Below are 17,684 nucleotides of genomic sequence, written 5' to 3'. Positions count from 1 at the left end.
AAAGATTATTTACCTTTGTACCAGCTGACAACAGGCTTTGGCGACCCGACAGCCCGGCAGGCCAGTTTCACAGTCTCTCCCAATTCAGCTGTGCAATCAGCAAGTCGTTCTACAAATTCAGGAGGGCCTAAGAAACAAAACATATTTTTGCAGTTTAGCTTTCTCATATAACTTTGCAATATATTGCCTTGCCCTGGAAGGGAGGAAGGAAGAAGAAAGTCGAAAGTTACTTCCAACACAATGTCCTCTCCGATAGGCTAAGTGGTGGACCAATCCTGTGTCAGGATACAGAGGGCAGAAGTATAGCCCTATAAGAATAACGATTGCAGAAAATTGCCTAATACTATTTTTGTTCCTGTTTTATTTGTGCAAAATAAAACAACTTATACATAATTGCACCGTACAATAGTCTCACTTCATCAACAATACATCTCGTCTCGCCCTTCCAAATATGAAGTCTAGTCCATGCCGACACTACCATCCACATCTGTTTACGGAATGCTACAATACAGAACATATGGTCGAGCAATACAATAGTGACTGCACAATAGTCCATCACAAGCTGTGTAATATTTGAATGCAGTAGTAATTAGCAAGTTTATCCATATTAATCACAGTGCATAGTATATTACATTTTAACAAGTAAACAGTGATACTGCAATACATGTTACCAGATTCAAACATGAAGAGAGAACAGCTGTCGCACTCCAATGGACCAGTCAGCAATATTCTGGTGGCTTAGGATCTTAGAAGGGCCAGCCGAACCCAACCTGCGGTTATATAGGCAAATCGAACGAGGAGGAGCGGGGAGAACACGCAAAGAAGATCAGAGCTGAAAAGAGAGGGTCATATTGTCTTCCAGTCACACTCAGCCACATATCCGCAACCGCCAATTTACCGCTCAAGAGGGCGTGCCGGTACCTGCACTTCACTATTGGGGTTAATCTGTCGAGGTGTCCCCCTATTTCCCCAGGGGTTCTCCATGCAGCCCTTCGATCGTACCACGCCAAACTTCCAGATCTCGCTCAGCGTGTTCATCCATACGTATCTTACGGAGGCGACATTCCTCCGCAGTCGCCCACTCAATTAGGTCAGACTGCCACGTATCCTGCGTCGGAGGGACCGGGTTTGCCCATCAGATTGCAATGCGCCTCTTGGCCAAAACAAGCCCCAGCTGCGCGAATCTGTACGCCATTTTGCGCCCTTTTTTAGGAATGGGAAGTAGGCCCAGCAAGCAATGACTCATTGTTACCTTCAAGCTCACAGCCGTCACATCCCTCAGTGTCAGCACTATCTGGCGCCAAAAGGGTAGAATGGAGTTACATGTCCATGTTACATGTTTGAAATTGGCTGGGGTCGCGCTGCAGCGAGCACATCTGTCAGGTCAAGCCAGGATTAGTGTGTGAAGGCACTGCGGTCTCAGATATGCTCTGTGCATATAGTAAAAGAGAGTCTGTTTAAATCTAGCATTGCTAGTACCATCCCGCACTAGTGAGCAGGCCCTATTTCACTCTCCATCAGTAAGTGGAGTTCCCAGGTCCGCCTCCCACATAGCTCTCGTCCTGTTTATATTTAGCTGTCTATCCTTTTTTCGAGCCTTGTAGGAGCAGGGGAGTAGACCACGATCGCATCCTGGGTTAATAAGAGCCATCATGAGATGGGATTCAGTGGGCTCCGCAGGAAAGGAGGTCCAAATCTCCTGAGCCGTCTGTGAGAGGCTAGCATAAAGCAGGAATTGTCCCTGGTCAATTCCAAATAGGGACTCAGCCTCCCTGCGTGACAAATGTGCCACTTTGGTATAAATCACAAGCATTATTGCATCCGCCTGCTCGCCATTTCGAGAAGTCTAGTATATCAGTGACTCTAGCAAAAGGACAAATCCACCAGAGCAGAAGTAGGCATGCATACAGCACTTTTCGCAGCACCTGTGTGACAGCCCACTCCCACATCTGCAACACCTGCAATACTAGGAAGGGGGTATCCCGCAGAAGCCTAGAGCCGCACAGGAGTAGCCCTTGTAGTCAAGATATACATATACAGCCTTCTAGCAATTATTTTTCCCAGTTGGGGTTTCACTGCACCACATGTCCGCATACTGCAGCAAGCCCGCCATGTAGTATAGATGGAGGTCTGGTAGTCCCAATCCCCCGTCGGCCTAATCTAACTTCAATACCTCGAGGCGAACTCTGCATCTCTTACCTGCCCAGGTTAAGGACAGCAGCAGTTTATCTATCTGTAGAAACAGAGAAGGGGGTAGCTCACAGAACAAGTTTTGCATACCACACAGGCAACCCAGGAGCAAGACCATTTTACCGAGTGCAATTCTGCCCATTACCAACAGTAGGAAGGTGGTCCAAAATTGGACAGAGGCTCGGAGGCCATTTATTACTCTACCCATATTCAATTCATAAGGGAGTTGAGGGGAGTGGGCTACCTAAATGCCAAAGTACTGAAAGGTCTCGATCTCCCTTGCAAACTCCACCTGCGGTAGCACCGACGCCTCAACAGTCATCAGCCCTGCCATGGGGTACAACACCGTCTTGCGACAGTTGACACCGAGGCCAGATATCCCTCCAAAGTCATCCATCATTTGTAACAGAAGTGGGATCGACTGTTACGGGCATATACCAGGGCATCATCTGCATTAAGTGATACAGCATGCATTTTTGTCCCCACCCGTATGCCCCACCTTTGCAGGCCTGCTCTCAGTTGTACGGCCAGGGGCTCCATAGCCAACGCAAACAACAGTGGCGACAGTGGGCAGCCCTGCAGTGTGCCCCGTTCGATATCAAAGGAGTCCGACACTATCATCACAGTACGCACCCGCGGCGCTGTATACAGCAGACACACCCATGACGGGAAGTTTAGTCCAATGCCCATTCTATGTAGCACCTCTCACAGGTAGTCCCAGGACAGAGTATCAAATGATTTTTCTATGTCTAGGGCCACCAGCACAGTGCGGGCTGCAGAGTTGCGCGTTTCATGCATTACATGCATTACATGCGATAACCTCGGCAGGTTAATATGGGTTCCTCTCCCTGGAATGAATCTGCATTGATCATCCCGCACCAGATGAGTTACAACTTGCCGTTGGCGAGTTGCCAGTACTTTTGCAAGTATTTTTACATCGACATTGAGCATAGACAATGGCCTATAGGAGCCAGGGTCACCGGATCCTTCCTTGGTTTCGGTATCATAACTATCAATGCTTCCCTCATGTGTGTTGGCAACAAGCCTTCTCTGCGTGCCTCGCAAAATGTCTCCAATAATCAGGGAAGAATCATTGCAGAATATGTACAGTAAAACTCAACTGGTATGCCATCGGGGGCAGCCGTTTTACCATGTGTCATGGCACCCAAGGCCTCCTGTAACTCCACTAGCATTACGTTCCCCCTCTAGCTCCTCAGTCTGTGCCTCAACAAGCCGGGGAAGTTGGAGCCAGTCTAGGTGCCTGAGCATTTGACATCTATCCTCACGCCTCGGCGAAGTGTGTATGTGTTTCAAGTGATCCTGCAAGAGTAGATTCACATGTGCTTGCCCTAAATACCTTTCCCTAGATGGTCCATGGGGTGGCAGGATTATTGGTAGAAGACATTCGCCCTTGAGTAGCCAAGCTAGCATGCACCCTGGGCAGTTTTCCTCGCGGTACAGCCACTGTCTGAAGTCCTTACGGACATAGCTATCCAGCCTATTCCAAATGGCCCCTAATCTTTTGTGCGCCTTGCGGCAGTCTGTCTGAGGTACGTCTCTGCTGACTACTCAGCTCTGGAGAGCAGCCAGGACGCCCAACAGCTGCGCGAGCTCCCACTCCAGTTTTTTCTGAATACAGTAGGATTTACCAAGGCTTTTGCCCCTTATGACGTCTTTTAGGGCATCCCATTCTATGTCGCTTATCCAGGTCGTGGACCAGTTCACGCTAAAATATCCATTTAGCGTGCCTGTATATCTCCCTTATATTCAGGATCCCCAAGCAGCTCTGGCCGCATTCATCACAGGGGGATCGCTGGCTTGGGTGCGTGTGTCTTGCATTCTAATAACAGGGGCATGATCTAAAAGAAATCTCACCTGATAGGCAGCACGACGAACATCAAGCGTGCCGTTGTTTGTTAGCAGAAATCTATCCAATCTGCTATATGCCCCATGTGTGGGCGTGTAACGGGAATATACTTTGGACGTGGGGTGTAGTTCCCTCCATATATCCACTAAGTGCAGGCTACTCATGACCTCGCAAAGCTTGGCTGTCATATGAGGCTTATTGCCCAGTTTCGGTGGGTTCCTGTCTAAAGCGCCGTCCAGGACACAATTAAAAGTCCCCCGCCCAGCTGATGGGCATCCCCATGTAGGGTACTAATTCTTGTTGCAGTTTTTTAAAGAACTCCACATCATCTGAGTTGGGGTATATATATTCAGGATGCAGAGTTCGCAACCATCAAATTCTCCATGTGAGAATATATTGCAGCTTTGCACGTCCGTCATTAGGCTTTTTAATTGGAAAAGGACACCAGGGGCAACCCAGACTGAAACCCCTATAGCATAGGACGAATATGTCACCGAATAGAACTGTTCCTGCCAGTTTTTATTTAGTTTTTGTGCTTCATTATCCATCAAGTGTTTCTCCTATAGGAGGGCAATGTGGGAACCTATCCGTCTAAGGTAGGTGTGCACTCTACAGCGCTTTACAAAAGAGTTCAGCCCCCTTACATTCCATGTAACAATTCGCATTAGGGTACTCGTCATGATCTAAGTTATCCAACAGTCGCAGCTCCACCCCTTGTCTATCCCACCCCATCAGTGTCCGCCCCAACCTCGCACTCCGGTCTAGCGCACACACAACAGTGTAACTCCATGTCCTCTCTTCCTCACAATGCATACAGTACACCAAGGCCCGTATTTATACTTTTTTTGCGCCGAATTTGCGTCGTTTTTTGACGCAAAAATGGCGCAAACTTGCAAAATACCATTGTATTTTGTAGGTTTGCGCCGTTTTGCGTCAAAAAGCGGCGCAAATGCGGCGCTAAAAAAAGTATAAATACGGGACCAAGTGTATAAAACACAACTCCAACCCTAAACCACATTCAACACCCACATCCCTCCCCAGGTAAACACCTCCCACAACTAGGGTCTGCCCAATCTGTGTGCGCGCCCCACTATCTACTCCAAAACCCAGAGGAGAGGGAGAGCGAATCACTGCCCCCACTTGATAGCAAGAAACTGTTCTAGATGGTGTGGTCAACGCGCAAGTAGTTCTCCAAGGCCCCTCACACAACCATCCAAACCATGCACACACTGTACCCAAATATCTTAGCTTATCACTGCAAAAGATCATAAACAACAAGATAGGGGGTCACTTAGAAAAGAAAAGAAAGAAAGGCGAGGTTAGCCACGGCCAAAGCAGGGGAGCGTATTTGTTAGATCGCCCCCACATGCATTGTTGACATCCCGAGTCTACACCTCCCCTAGAACCGGTAGGCAGCACAGCAGGAAAGAGAGGGGGAGAGTAAGAGGGAGGACAGCAGGAAGAAGGGGTCAATATTTCCAAGTCTGTTATGAGTCCAGTTCCAGTATTCCATCTCAGCGTCTCTGCAACGGCTCTCAGGTATCTACATTGTCTGAGTCTGGGGTCGGGCCATCCTCGCCGTGCGGTGATCCGGAGTGTGAAGATGCCTCAGAGGTGATGAATTTCACTAATAGTCTGGCCTCCTCATGTTCCATCTCTTCCATTCCAGAATCAGGGTGCCATCCAGGCGCACCGTTACCCTGTCGCCTGGGCTGGTGCGGTGGTGACTGTAATACCTGCGTGCAGTGGTCTGTGACTCGCCTGCCCCCTTTGTCCCCCCTGCGTCTCCCTCTGTGTGGGGTTTCCAGGGGTCCCTAACCGCCTCTCAGTTCCAACCAGTCCCAGACTGCTTCAGGCTCCTGGAAAAAATACGAGCGGCCCGCATGGAGGACCTTCAACTTGGCTGGGTACAGCAGCATATAGGTGAAACACAATTCTTTTAACTTTTGTTTAACACCTACGTACGATTGTCTTTGGAGCTGTACCACCCTAGTGTAGTCAGGAAAGAAGCATATAGTGTGATTCTCATACAGTCGTGGGGTTTTCGCACTTCCTGTAAGATAAAGTCTTGGTCCCTATAGTTGAGAATCTTGACAATAATTATTCTAGGGGGAGTTCTTGGCGGTGGAGGGAGGGCTAGGACTCTGTGTGCCCACTCAACCACAAACACCAGCAATAAGGGGGCAGTGGGCATCACCTTTTTGATCCAATCCTCTGGGAAGGTCTCGGGGCCTTCCCTCCGCTAAGCCAACTATTTGTAGATTGCATCTCCTTGCCCTCCCCTCCGCATCATCAGCCCTAGCCTCCAGTTTGCGTGTTTTAGCTTTAACGGTGGCCTCTTTGGCCTTCAGCGTATCTATGACTGTTTGCATGCAAGTCACTTGCTGCTCAGTGGCCCCCGAATGTTCTGCCACCACCCTCAAATCCGCTCTCAATAAATGAACGTCTGCCGCCATAGCAGCAATTTGCGTCTGCACCGCCTGACCGGACAACTCAATGGCTGCCAGAATCTGTGCTCCGGTGGGCTCACCCCCCTTATTCATGGGCCCAGACACGTCTTTCTGCAAGCTCCCTCCTGTACTCTGGGCTGTATATTGGTCCATCATGGTTAGCTGTGTGCCTTTGTTCGATTTGTCTTTGCCCATATTGCAGAAGGTCCACAGCACCAGCCTCCGACAATCTCACAGGGCACTGGTAGTCGTGCCTCACCGCTTCGCAGCCGCCGAGGATGCGATTCTGCTGCAGCAGCGGCAGACAGCGCGTCCAGAGCAGGCCACGCCGGGACCAGTCTCTGTCACCTCCCCGGGTGCTTTCCTGTTCAGTCGGCCAGCTCGGCGCTCAAATGGCCATCCACCGGTGCTTATACAACGGGGGGAAGGGTGACAGCGTCCAATGCAATGAGCCCACTGACAGGGCCCCAGTTGCCTCCCAGAGCCCCCTCTCCTAACTCAGCGCGATGACTCACCAGACCATGACACCCCAGCAGAGTATGCCCCCCCTGGGGGCCAAGTGCCAGAGCAGGCGCACTTCGTTTTCACTGCCGCCCCACTCTCCGCGCCTCTGTCGCTCCACCAGGTCTCCCCTGCCTCCTCCGCACTACTCACCATCATTGACCAGGCCTCGCCAGCTGGTCTCCCAGGCCCAGGCGTTCACAGCCTGCACAGATTCCACCGTGAGGGAGGGGGAGTGAAGCGAAAAACAAAGCTGGTCACCAGTTCACATCAGGCTCCCCCTTCACATCAGGCTCCCCAGCCAAGCTCCTCCAAACTAGGGCACTCAGCCCGGGTCAGGCACCTTAAACAATGTTAGCCCAGCCAGCAGTCACAATCGCGGCCACCATGTTGGAGTCAGGTACTCACCATGAGTGCGGCTCTGCGGCTTGTTTTCGGTGTTTTCCCCCTTCGCCTTCACATCACCTCAATCCCCCAATCCCCCAACCCCCATCCACCGGACTGCTGGGTCTACTGTGCCTCTGGACGGCAGTTTGATGTAGGATGTTGAAGCCGGGACAGGGAACACTTGCCTAGTGTGTCCGGTGGGCCATCTTGTTGGCCACACACCTGAAAATTGCCTACCACTATATAGTCAAGGTAAGTACATATAGGTATGTATAGATTTACTATTCTTAGCTCCAGTGCATCAGGTATGTAGATATAAATCACCAAGGTACATGGATGGGTATTAAGAATAGTAAATGTATTCTCACTATGTTATTGTGGCAGTCTATATTTTGGATTCGATGTTTTTTTCAGGTTGATGTGAAAACTTGATATTCTGCTAATACACAGTTGGGCCCTCACTTCTAATGAAGTGAAAACAGCATCTGTTTTTTTTTTGTATTTAGAACAGAAAAGTTGTGGCATTTAAAGTAGGAATTTTACTTCTTGTACAGTAAAACTTGCCCAACATGTCAAACGTTATTGCTGTATGAGAAAGTTGCGACTTGTCTGCTGCTTCTCTCCAGGATAGAATACCAAGGCGAGTAGCTGCACTACTGTTGTTTTCATGGATTGTGTTGGTGCCAGGGACAATTTGAAACAGCATGTGGACCGAATGAGTGGTGCAAAAGGTCAATTTTGCTTTGGTCAAATGGCTTATATTTTGTTTTTGGATATATCAGGTGGTGCAAATGGTGGTGCCATGTTTGCACCCAAGCAAAGGAGTAATCTTGCAGGAGCAGGCTTATTTTTAAGAATCGCCTCACTCTGTCTTATTGTCATCAGTGTTGTTTTTATGGGTATACATTTGCTTATTTTCTGACCGAAACTGAGAAAATGACTTGCAATCTCCAATGCAAACAAAAGTGGTGCACCTATCTGTTTCTAGCTTAGCATATCTGAGCTGCCGTAATAAGGGCTGTCACAGGAGGTTAGATGGATAATGGTGACATCTTATAAGCATGCATCCCACAAAACCTTTTTCAGAGGCTGCAAATTTGACTGTCAGGATCATTACTACGACTCCAGAAATTCCACGGAACAGTGAATCACCATCTTCCTCAATGTTGACCCATTAAGGAGCTGTGCTGGAAGAGCCTGAGAGTGGAAATCAACTAATCACAATCTAAGGGAATCTCTTTGTGATATCGGAGCGAAGCACAAAATAGGACAACAGCAAAAGCGGTGAGAAGGAATATCACGTAGAGAACTTACCCTCTTTTAGAACAGATCAGTAGGTATGAGTGAACATCTCAGAAATTATGAAATAAAAGAAAAAAATGTAACTTTTTTTCTGTAGTAAAAAAAATCCAGCCCGATACTGTGTGGAAAATACATGTCAACTAAAACACAGAATCAATTCATATACAAGCTTAAAAAACGATGGAAAATGTATTTAACTCCCTTTTTGGGGTTCAGCTAAAGACAGCATTTACTGTTTGTTGACCAAACCTGCTGTTACCATTGTACACAGAGTGGACTTTGGGCCATCCCCTTACTCATGAGTGGATGGCCGTCTTGTCTATCTCAGTTACCTCTTCATGATTAAGTGACTTTCCTCCCTATTCATGTGTATGTTCCACCCAGGAGCACTTCAGTCTCACAGTGGTTGGTCTGTTCAGTTCTTTTGTATCCTTCCACGTCTGAAACTACTTCCATTCAGGATTCTAAGTTTTCCTTTACTTTAAGCATTTTAGGAGAGTGCATGCGTTTTCTTTCTCTATCCCCTTGTGCTGCTTCCGCCTTTACTGTCCCTGTCCCCTCACTCTCCATTGTGCTTCCCATCACCTCTTACTGAATGCATCCAAAACATTTTAATAACCCCCCTTTCAAGATGGCCGCTGCAGCGGTGTGCTTCTCTGCAGTGCACAACGAAGACACAATGGTTTAGAGTGCCATTTGTGTTGAGTCAACAAGAATTGATACATAAACTATTTTTCATATCACATTTATCCCACTGATATGCATCACTATAGCTTTGTAAGCAGGGCTGATTCTACACACAGGAGAATGTAGACACCCCAATCACTGAGCCACCATAAGAGGGCACTAGGGGGTTCAGGACTGTACTGTAAGAAATGGATCAAAATAACCTTGTCAGGGAAACTGGTGTGGCCAAATGTTAGTTTCCTTCATGCCCAGAAAATCCTTGCACAGGAATTGGCTGTAAATTTCTGGTGTCACATTTACCCAATTCAAAATTAAAATCTACTCTTTATTATACACCCTCTGCAACACAGCCACCACCTGGGGTATATCAATTAGGTGAGTGGACACCACCAATATGCCACAGCACAGACTCCACTCTCTGACCCTCAGACCTGCATCTACCATTGCTAATTCTTTAATAACATTAGTAATGTTGTGTGTTATGATCCAGTTTTTATGTAACAGAGTATCTGCCAATTCACCTTAGGAGAAATTAGTATCTAAACCACTATGTTGCAAACGGCTTTCTATAAAAGCCATTATTGAGAATGCTGGGTTCGAAACCCAGCTGTTCACTGCTCTTATGTCTAACATCTAGATTCATAGGGGAAATGGCAGAATGAAGGTTGTGGTTTTCTGACATCAAACGCTCGCTTCCCTATGAACCACAGATCCCTTCAGGCACACACTGACAGGGAAAAAGGAGACTGTGATGAAAATCAGTTCAAAAGTGAAGCTGCCGGGATGGCTCTGGTTCTCTGTTGTCAATATGACAACATAGAACATGACTTCTGGCTGGGTTGGAAGGGACTGTGAACAGGATAAGTACTAAGAGGGTGGTTGAACACCAGGTTCAGTTTTTTGTATTTGTAGAGAAGGGGGGATACAGAGAATTGTGGCAGGATGGCAGATAGGGATGTTTTCTATTGGGGAAGGATTTTGCAGAGATTTGTGGGGAAGGATCGCATGACTCAGGACAATTTGTTAAATACTTAATTGAGTAAAAGCGGCTAATGTTAAAGTTGGTCTGTGGGTGGTAGCAGGACACTAGGTCATATTTTTTATATTTGGGGCGGGAGCTCTAATCTTAAATGTAAAGAGGGTGGGTGGCAGGACAGCAAAACCTTCAATATGAGCGGCCTGTCCAAAATCATCATAATTTACCAGCCACTGTATTACTGTTACCCAGGGTCCTAGAAATTCTGACGGTGTGGAAATAATGTAGATTATGACATTTAGGGTAATACCATGCGGTAATAAGTGTTTCTCCACCACTTCCTGCAATCCTCCCCTCACCTTTCATCCCGCCTGAGTTGCACATTAGAGTTTTGAGCTGCCTTTAACCGAAATCTCTGAGTGAAACATACAGAACGTAAAATTCTGATGGGCTCAATAACTTAGGTTAATGGGCTCATCTGAATTTACAGGCCTCTTGTAATGTGGCCCCTGGTTGTACATGACTCCCTTAAGACTCCTCTATTCCTTCACAACTCATCTGAGCAGGGGAAGAGGGTGGGGGAGGCATTCATAACATAAATAACACAATGGTAACTGAGCAAAGAGGATGTTTTTCACCGCTGAGTAACATCATAGACTTTGCTCTTGTTGTCTATTTGATGCCTTTCAGAACCCCTTGGTGAAAAACATCATCAATACCACTGCTACCCCGCAATAATTCCATGCATTTTGCCTTTCCACAACACATGGTACAATGATGTTTGTCTAGATTTGTTAACCCTCTGGGATTAATTGCGTGCTAACAAAATGGTGTTCCTCGGGTGCTTTTTGATGTATGTGTGTGGAATACTCACTCCAGGCTGGGAGGCTGAAGCGTTGCTGAATGACATAGATGTCTTTCACCCAGGAGCTCTTTATGATAAAGGTGCGGGCCTGAAGAAGGTACTTGCGAACTGAGTCTTCCCGTTCATGCCAGATCTCAAAGGCCCGATCATCTCCTTCCACCTGATCATTCACATCAATGTTCGTCAGCTGAAGAAGAGAGAGATTTGAGGCCTGAGTCAGATGATGAAGCATTGTCTCTCTAGAAGTGAGATGGCTCACAATGTATACTATCCAGTCACTCAGTTCATCCATTCGGTAGTTCATTTATTCATTTGTTCACTGATTCACAGCACAGTGAATGTGTCTACGCATCCTGCAGTTTTATCTTCCAATATCTCACAAAAGACACTTATTTTGAAATCAACCTGTACTTCATAATGCAATGTGATTTTTAATTTATTTTCAATCAGCACTTATTTCTGTGATGACTGAGGACAGAAGCAAAATATTCTCCATACTGACAGTTATCTAGTTCTGACACATTTGCAGTGACCCTGCATAATGTAGATGCGGTTAGTTTTCCACAGTGGAACCTCAATTGTCTCCGCCATCAGAAACAACCAACCAGCAGTCCATCTGTCACAAGGCAGGCTGCTTTAGAACGACAGAATGCTGATCCCATTTTAGGGTTGGCCTTCCAATGCAGTTTCTTCCAACCTGCGTAAGCTGTATAAGGCATGGCTGAACTTGGCAGGAAAAAACAGGAATGGCTCCCATGCACTCGGATAAAATGTGCTCATTTGGTGTTTGTTTTTTGTGAAAAATATACAATGTCGAACAGTCCACCGGATTAGCAAACAAAATAATTTAAATCAATAGAACAAAGAGCAAGACTCTGCATGTCAATGACACTTTCATCCCCAAACACAGCGGTGTTAAAAAAGAAAAATAGGAGGCCACACTTCATATCCTATTAGTGTTAACACAAATGAGATAGTCATAGATTTTCTAATGGACTACAAGGAATGATACATGGAAATAGATGTCTCCAGACCTTCATCATGTTTTTGAAGATGTAGCTGTATGTGTCCGTTTTGGTGTCTCTCTTGGGTTTACAGATCAGAATGTAGTTCTTGAACAGGAAGACATGCCGATTGTGGCCTTTCCAAGCCATCCGGGCTCCAGGAGCACCCTCCCATACGATGAAGTGTCCCTTTGAAGAAAGAAAACGAACAGTGAACTTGCAGTATGCCCGACCATAAGGGGATGAGCATTAGTCAATAGCTATCAGCCTCATATTGGCTCCCTATTTATTTGCTAACAACTTTGCCAGGTCATTTCCCACACTGTAGCAATGTTAATATCCCCCCCCCCCCGTGTGACAAGAGCCTCCGTCTACTCTTTTCGATCATGATATCTGTTATTAATGTTTGTTTTTGGGAAATGTTGACATGACACAGAAAATGAAATCTACTTCCATACAGAAGCTCTACCAACTATTAAGAACCTTCCCCCTCCCCCTCCAACCCATCATCATGCCGTTGCACCGGAACAGTTTCAGGAAATGCTGAGGCCAGTAGGGATACAGTACCGCTAATCTGTTTGTCATTAGCCCAAGTACATAATTTGTGCACTTGATCCCCCGTAGATGAGAACGAAAATAAATTAAAATTAGAACTTTCTACCGGTATTAATCTTGCTTGGATTTTCCCAAAACGATTATTCGAGAAAATAAAAACAAAGGGAAAGGGAAACCTCAAGATAATAATTTAGGTTTGGGTTTATGAGTAATGAAATAATCTGGGTGATAGAAATATGAGATTGTTAGTTAAAATGATTAAGGGTTTGGAATTCCTGGTTATAATATAATAAATGTTGTCACATGTTAAAAATATGTTTTATTACAAAGTTCTAAAGGTTATTTACTATTTTTCCAAGAGTTAAGCCAATCAGACATATAAACATAATGGTGATACAATATTTTGTTTCCTAATTAGAAATCATAGTTATACATTTTTTATAACAATGTAATTTTTAATCCGTAAGTAGAACAAATAATGTTTTCTTGTTTATCGAAATATTTTTTTTAAAGCGTTAGTACAAATTACATAAGATGCAATAAGAACAAAAAAATCAGCATGTGGGTCATGACTTGCATCGATGACATCACGACACTATGTATTCCCTAACATTAATCACCTATGTGTTTTTGTTGCTATCCTGGAGTGGATTTCAGCATTCCTGCTGTACCCATGTCGGGAATTTTTGGGGGAAAACGTTGGGTAGGATGCAGGACATGATTTATTTTAAACAAACAGAACGGGGGCTTAATTATAATTACATTCTAAAGCAGTGAATAAAATCAGACGGTAGCTTTCCTTACATAGGCAAAATAAACAACTCATTTACCTCTTCTACTGCTGGAATGGCCAATGAAATTGTCAGAAATCTTTCAGGAATTCCTTCTGGAAGAAGACTGAAACTCCCCTTCCAGTCAAAGGGCCCGATTTAGAGTTTGGCGGAGGGGTTACTCCGTCACAAACGTGACGGATATCCTGTACGCCGTATGACAAGTTCCATAGTCTTTAATCGAATTGCAGAATGGCGGACGGGATATCCGTCACCTTTGTGATGGAGTAATGCCCCTCCGCCAAACTCTAAATCAGGCCCGAGTTCTCAATCCTAAATAAGGACAGTCAGGAAGAAATACTCCTGACACTGGATCTGAGTCGGACGACAAGTTGAATTCTGGCAATACACCACATAGAATAAAAGTAGATATGTTACTGCAAAAATAAACGAATAACAAAATTACTTTCGGCCTCAGCAGGGAACGGCGAGGGAGGGAAATGGACTCAGCACTTTCGTTGGAAAAAGGGGGTTTACAACGACTTTTAGAATCGTTTGTCGACTTCATGGACAACCTTCAATTAAGTACTAATGTTAAAACGTTGCATATGATGGTAATAGGCTCTTCGGGCACTAAATACAGGAATGTTTTGTTAAAGGTGTCCCTATTGGTAAAGCTGAGTGATTCTCTTGTTTAGGAAAAGTATTCGACTTGACCCTTAACTGGACCCCTTTACTGAAACAGAAAAGAATGACTTTTGGGAGGACAATTAACTTTGTATTGGACTTCACAAAGAAATTATGCCACAAAACCATGAATACCCTGATTAGAATATGTAATGCTAAGTATGTCTCAATGTTGTCCTATGGGAGTGATGGTAACTCCGCAGCAATACTAATACAGACAGTGGAACAAGTCTTATTGAGAGCTGCTTGCCCTGACATAAAGTGTTGCTTCGGTTATGGTGCATGAACTATTCGGAATGCATTATATCTCTGTTGTGTTACAACATTGTCCACTGATTCTATTACAACATTGTCCACTGATAGAATGGCTAAAATATGTCACATATATCTGAGGCTAAATTGAACCAGATAACTGTGGATGATTGCCTTGTTATTGATCATGTCACGTCCATACAATAGTTAAGATATACAGAGCAGAGCTTTAAGCTCTTAGACCACCCTTATCTTTTTTATTGTCCTACTTCTATCACTAAGGCAGCCATAAAATGGACATCCAATGCCTTCCACCTCAATAAACAAAGAGAAAGAGATGGGAGCCATGTCCAAACCTCTGGCTAGGCAATTCGTAATAGTTTCTTTCCTTTTAAAAAAAAATATTTTTTCACATTTTTCAAATTAAGCTGTACATACAAATGTGTAAAGTAGAACCATCAGGGTAACACGAGGTAAAATCAAATAGGCGTGCAGCATAGTAGTGGAATCTTTCTCCCCAAGGGGGGCGTTGGTGGTTGTCCGATATGGGTACTCCATCTCTATTGAAGTCGGGGGGAGTGGTCCCCGGGGAGGGGGGAGGCAGGGAGCTAGGAAGGCAACACACAGGCACACACATACTCCCTGCAATACCCACCTCAGACTGTCTGTTGAAGCACAGGGTGGGGGCACTCAGCAGCACTGCATCTTTGGACCATTTAACCATCTCTTGACATATTAATATCTCTTACCCATCCAGCCACCAAAGACCTCCGGCCTTCTCTAAGAGGTGCAAGGGGTGTCGTAGGTCTGCCAAGATTCGACTCAGTCCTCAACCACTGTGTGATTGGCTGCTGCCGCAGCCCCCATTGAGCTCCGGGCAGAGCCACAACCACTGCCTCACTGCCTTGTCCCAGAAGGTCTTCCATTGTGCCCCAGATCTCTAAATCCCTCTCTGCGTTATCATTTGAGGGGACCATCTGGAGCCGATACTCCTCAGCCACTGCCCACACCAGTAAATGAGCCCTCCATTTACCTCCTCAGCGGCGCTGGGCTTTCCTAATGAATTGTGAGGAATTATCTGCCAAGAACTAGTTCCAGGCTTGTAAATATATACTACATCTTGCTCCCTTTTTTAGCGAGTGGAAACAGTCCCAGTAAGCAATGTCATGGTGTTAATTCAGCTGTTGCACCCGCCACTCTCTGCACCTCCCGTAATATCTCCTCCCATAATGGTCACACATCATGGCATGTCCACAAGACGTCCAAAATCAGAGGGGGACACCCCGTACCTCACAGACCCAGCAGAGCATGCTGGATAAACCCTCTGCAGATGCTGCAGTATCTGGTATGCTCTATGTAAGTAATACAATTGTGCCAACTTAATTGTGGCATTGCTGGCCACTTCCTGTGCCCTGGCACATCTCCACTCTCCCTCCGAAAGTGTGAACTCCAGGTCCCCACTCCAATTATCTTGCATAGGTGTTACATCCGTATGCCTATTGCTTTTTAGAGCAGTATATAACCTAGAGAGGATTCCTCTAGTTGACCCAGGATCCAAGATCACTTTCAGAACGTATGATCCACTAGGTTCATCTAGGAAGGTCATGCAGAGCTCTTGGACAATACAGGCTACACTTACGAATGACAAAAATTGACCCAGACTGATGCCTAAGTGCATCCCTGCTTCCTTCATCGTCATGAAGGTGTCATTCAGAAACAGATCTCCTGCTCTCTGACATCCCCCTTCTACACAACATGAGAAATCGATGAAGTTCTGTATGCATGTAACCTTGTACATCCACCTAATGGGGAGAAGCGTAGCGTAGGGCGTCCGTCTCAAAACTTGAGTGACTGCCTTCTCCCATGCTTGGGCAACCAGTGAAGCTATGAAGGGTGTACCCGCTGGCAATCTGCAGCCTTGCATAAATAACTTGGGGAGGTCGTCCGCTGCAGCCGATCCCTCTTTTAACATCTTTTCCCAATTGGGATCGTTTTCGTACCACAAAGCCGCATATAGGAGCGAACTGGCCAAGTAGTATTGCTTATGGTCTGGTAGGCCCAGTCTACCCTCTGCCAGGTCTAGTTTATGACCTCCAGTCAGACCCTGCTGCATTTTCCAGCCCACACCAGGGACACTAACAATTCATAAAGCCTCCTAACTAAGGAGTTCAGCAGCGTGTATAACAAGTTCTGCATAGCACTGAGGCACCAAGGCAGCAGGACCATCTTGCTTAATGCCATCCTGCCCATAACCTGCAGTGTGTTCCAGAACTGTATAGAGGTTGTGAAGCCTTCCATCACTCTCCCCATATTCAACTCATATTGTTGGTGTGGGTCAGCGCTATCCGCATTCACAGGTTTCAGAACTGCAGCATCTCCAACAGCAGTGCCATTGCAGGAAGATCGGCTCCACATATCAATTAAGCATGCCAGGGGGAAAAACACTGTTTTGTGAGGGTTGACATGTAGGCCAGACACCATCCAAAAGTCGGCCATAAGCCCCAGGAGGCAGGGCACCAAGCAGTCCAGATTAGTTACTAATATCAAGGTGTCATCTGCATAAGCTGACAGAGTGTGTCATGTTGCCCACTCGCACACCCCAATCGTTAAGTTCGGCCCTTAGGTGCATCGTCAAAGGATCCACAGCAAGCGCAAAGAGGAGTGGGGACAGCAGGCACCCCTGCCTAGTTCCTCAATCCATATGGACTGCATCGGACACTACTTGTCCAGTGCACACCCTCGCCCTGGGCTCCTTATATTAAAGATGAGCTCATAATAGAAATCCTGGGCCCAGGCTCATCTGCCGCTGTACTTCCCATAGATATTTCCAGGACAGGGTATCAAATGCCTTCTCTATATCCAAGGTAACCAATGTCAATGTTGCCTTTACCACCATTTTCATGGTTTCGTGCAGCATATGAGAAAGCCTACGCAGGTTCATGTGGGTGCCTCTCCCCTGCATAAAGCCAAATTGATCCCTGTGTACAAAGTGCGTGATCACTCAGCCTAATCACAACTTCACTACTTTTGCGAGTAGCTTCACATCCATTGTAAGCATGGACAACAGTCGGTATGAACCAGGGTCATTCCCAGGTTTTGGGAGTATAATTATGAGGGCCGTCCCGCATACGGGTTGGCAAGGCACCAACAGTTCGGTCTCACAAGGCGTCTCCAACAGAGCAGGTGGCAGG

General features: G+C 46.1%; 1 protein-coding gene across 2 annotated transcripts in view; it reads right to left on the bottom strand.

Moving 5' to 3' along the window:
- OBSCN (obscurin, cytoskeletal calmodulin and titin-interacting RhoGEF) overlaps positions 1 to 17,684 on the bottom strand; it is a 1,961,032-nt gene that overhangs the window by 868,832 nt on the left and 1,074,516 nt on the right. For both annotated transcript variants that reach the window (XM_069211034.1, XM_069211033.1), the window contains 3 exons: positions 12,260 to 12,418; positions 11,235 to 11,412; positions 14 to 127 (listed from right to left, as the gene is read on the bottom strand). In XM_069211034.1, coding sequence (XP_069067135.1) covers positions 14 to 127; positions 11,235 to 11,412; positions 12,260 to 12,418 — 451 coding nt within the window. The remainder of the gene's footprint in view (positions 1 to 13; positions 128 to 11,234; positions 11,413 to 12,259; positions 12,419 to 17,684) is intronic.

This window comes from Pleurodeles waltl, chromosome 10 (genome assembly GCF_031143425.1).
Source record: "Pleurodeles waltl isolate 20211129_DDA chromosome 10, aPleWal1.hap1.20221129, whole genome shotgun sequence".
Lineage (NCBI taxonomy): Eukaryota > Metazoa > Chordata > Amphibia > Caudata > Salamandridae > Pleurodeles > Pleurodeles waltl.
Note: the sequence above shows the minus strand (reverse complement) of the source record. Positions and strands in the feature narration are given on the sequence as shown.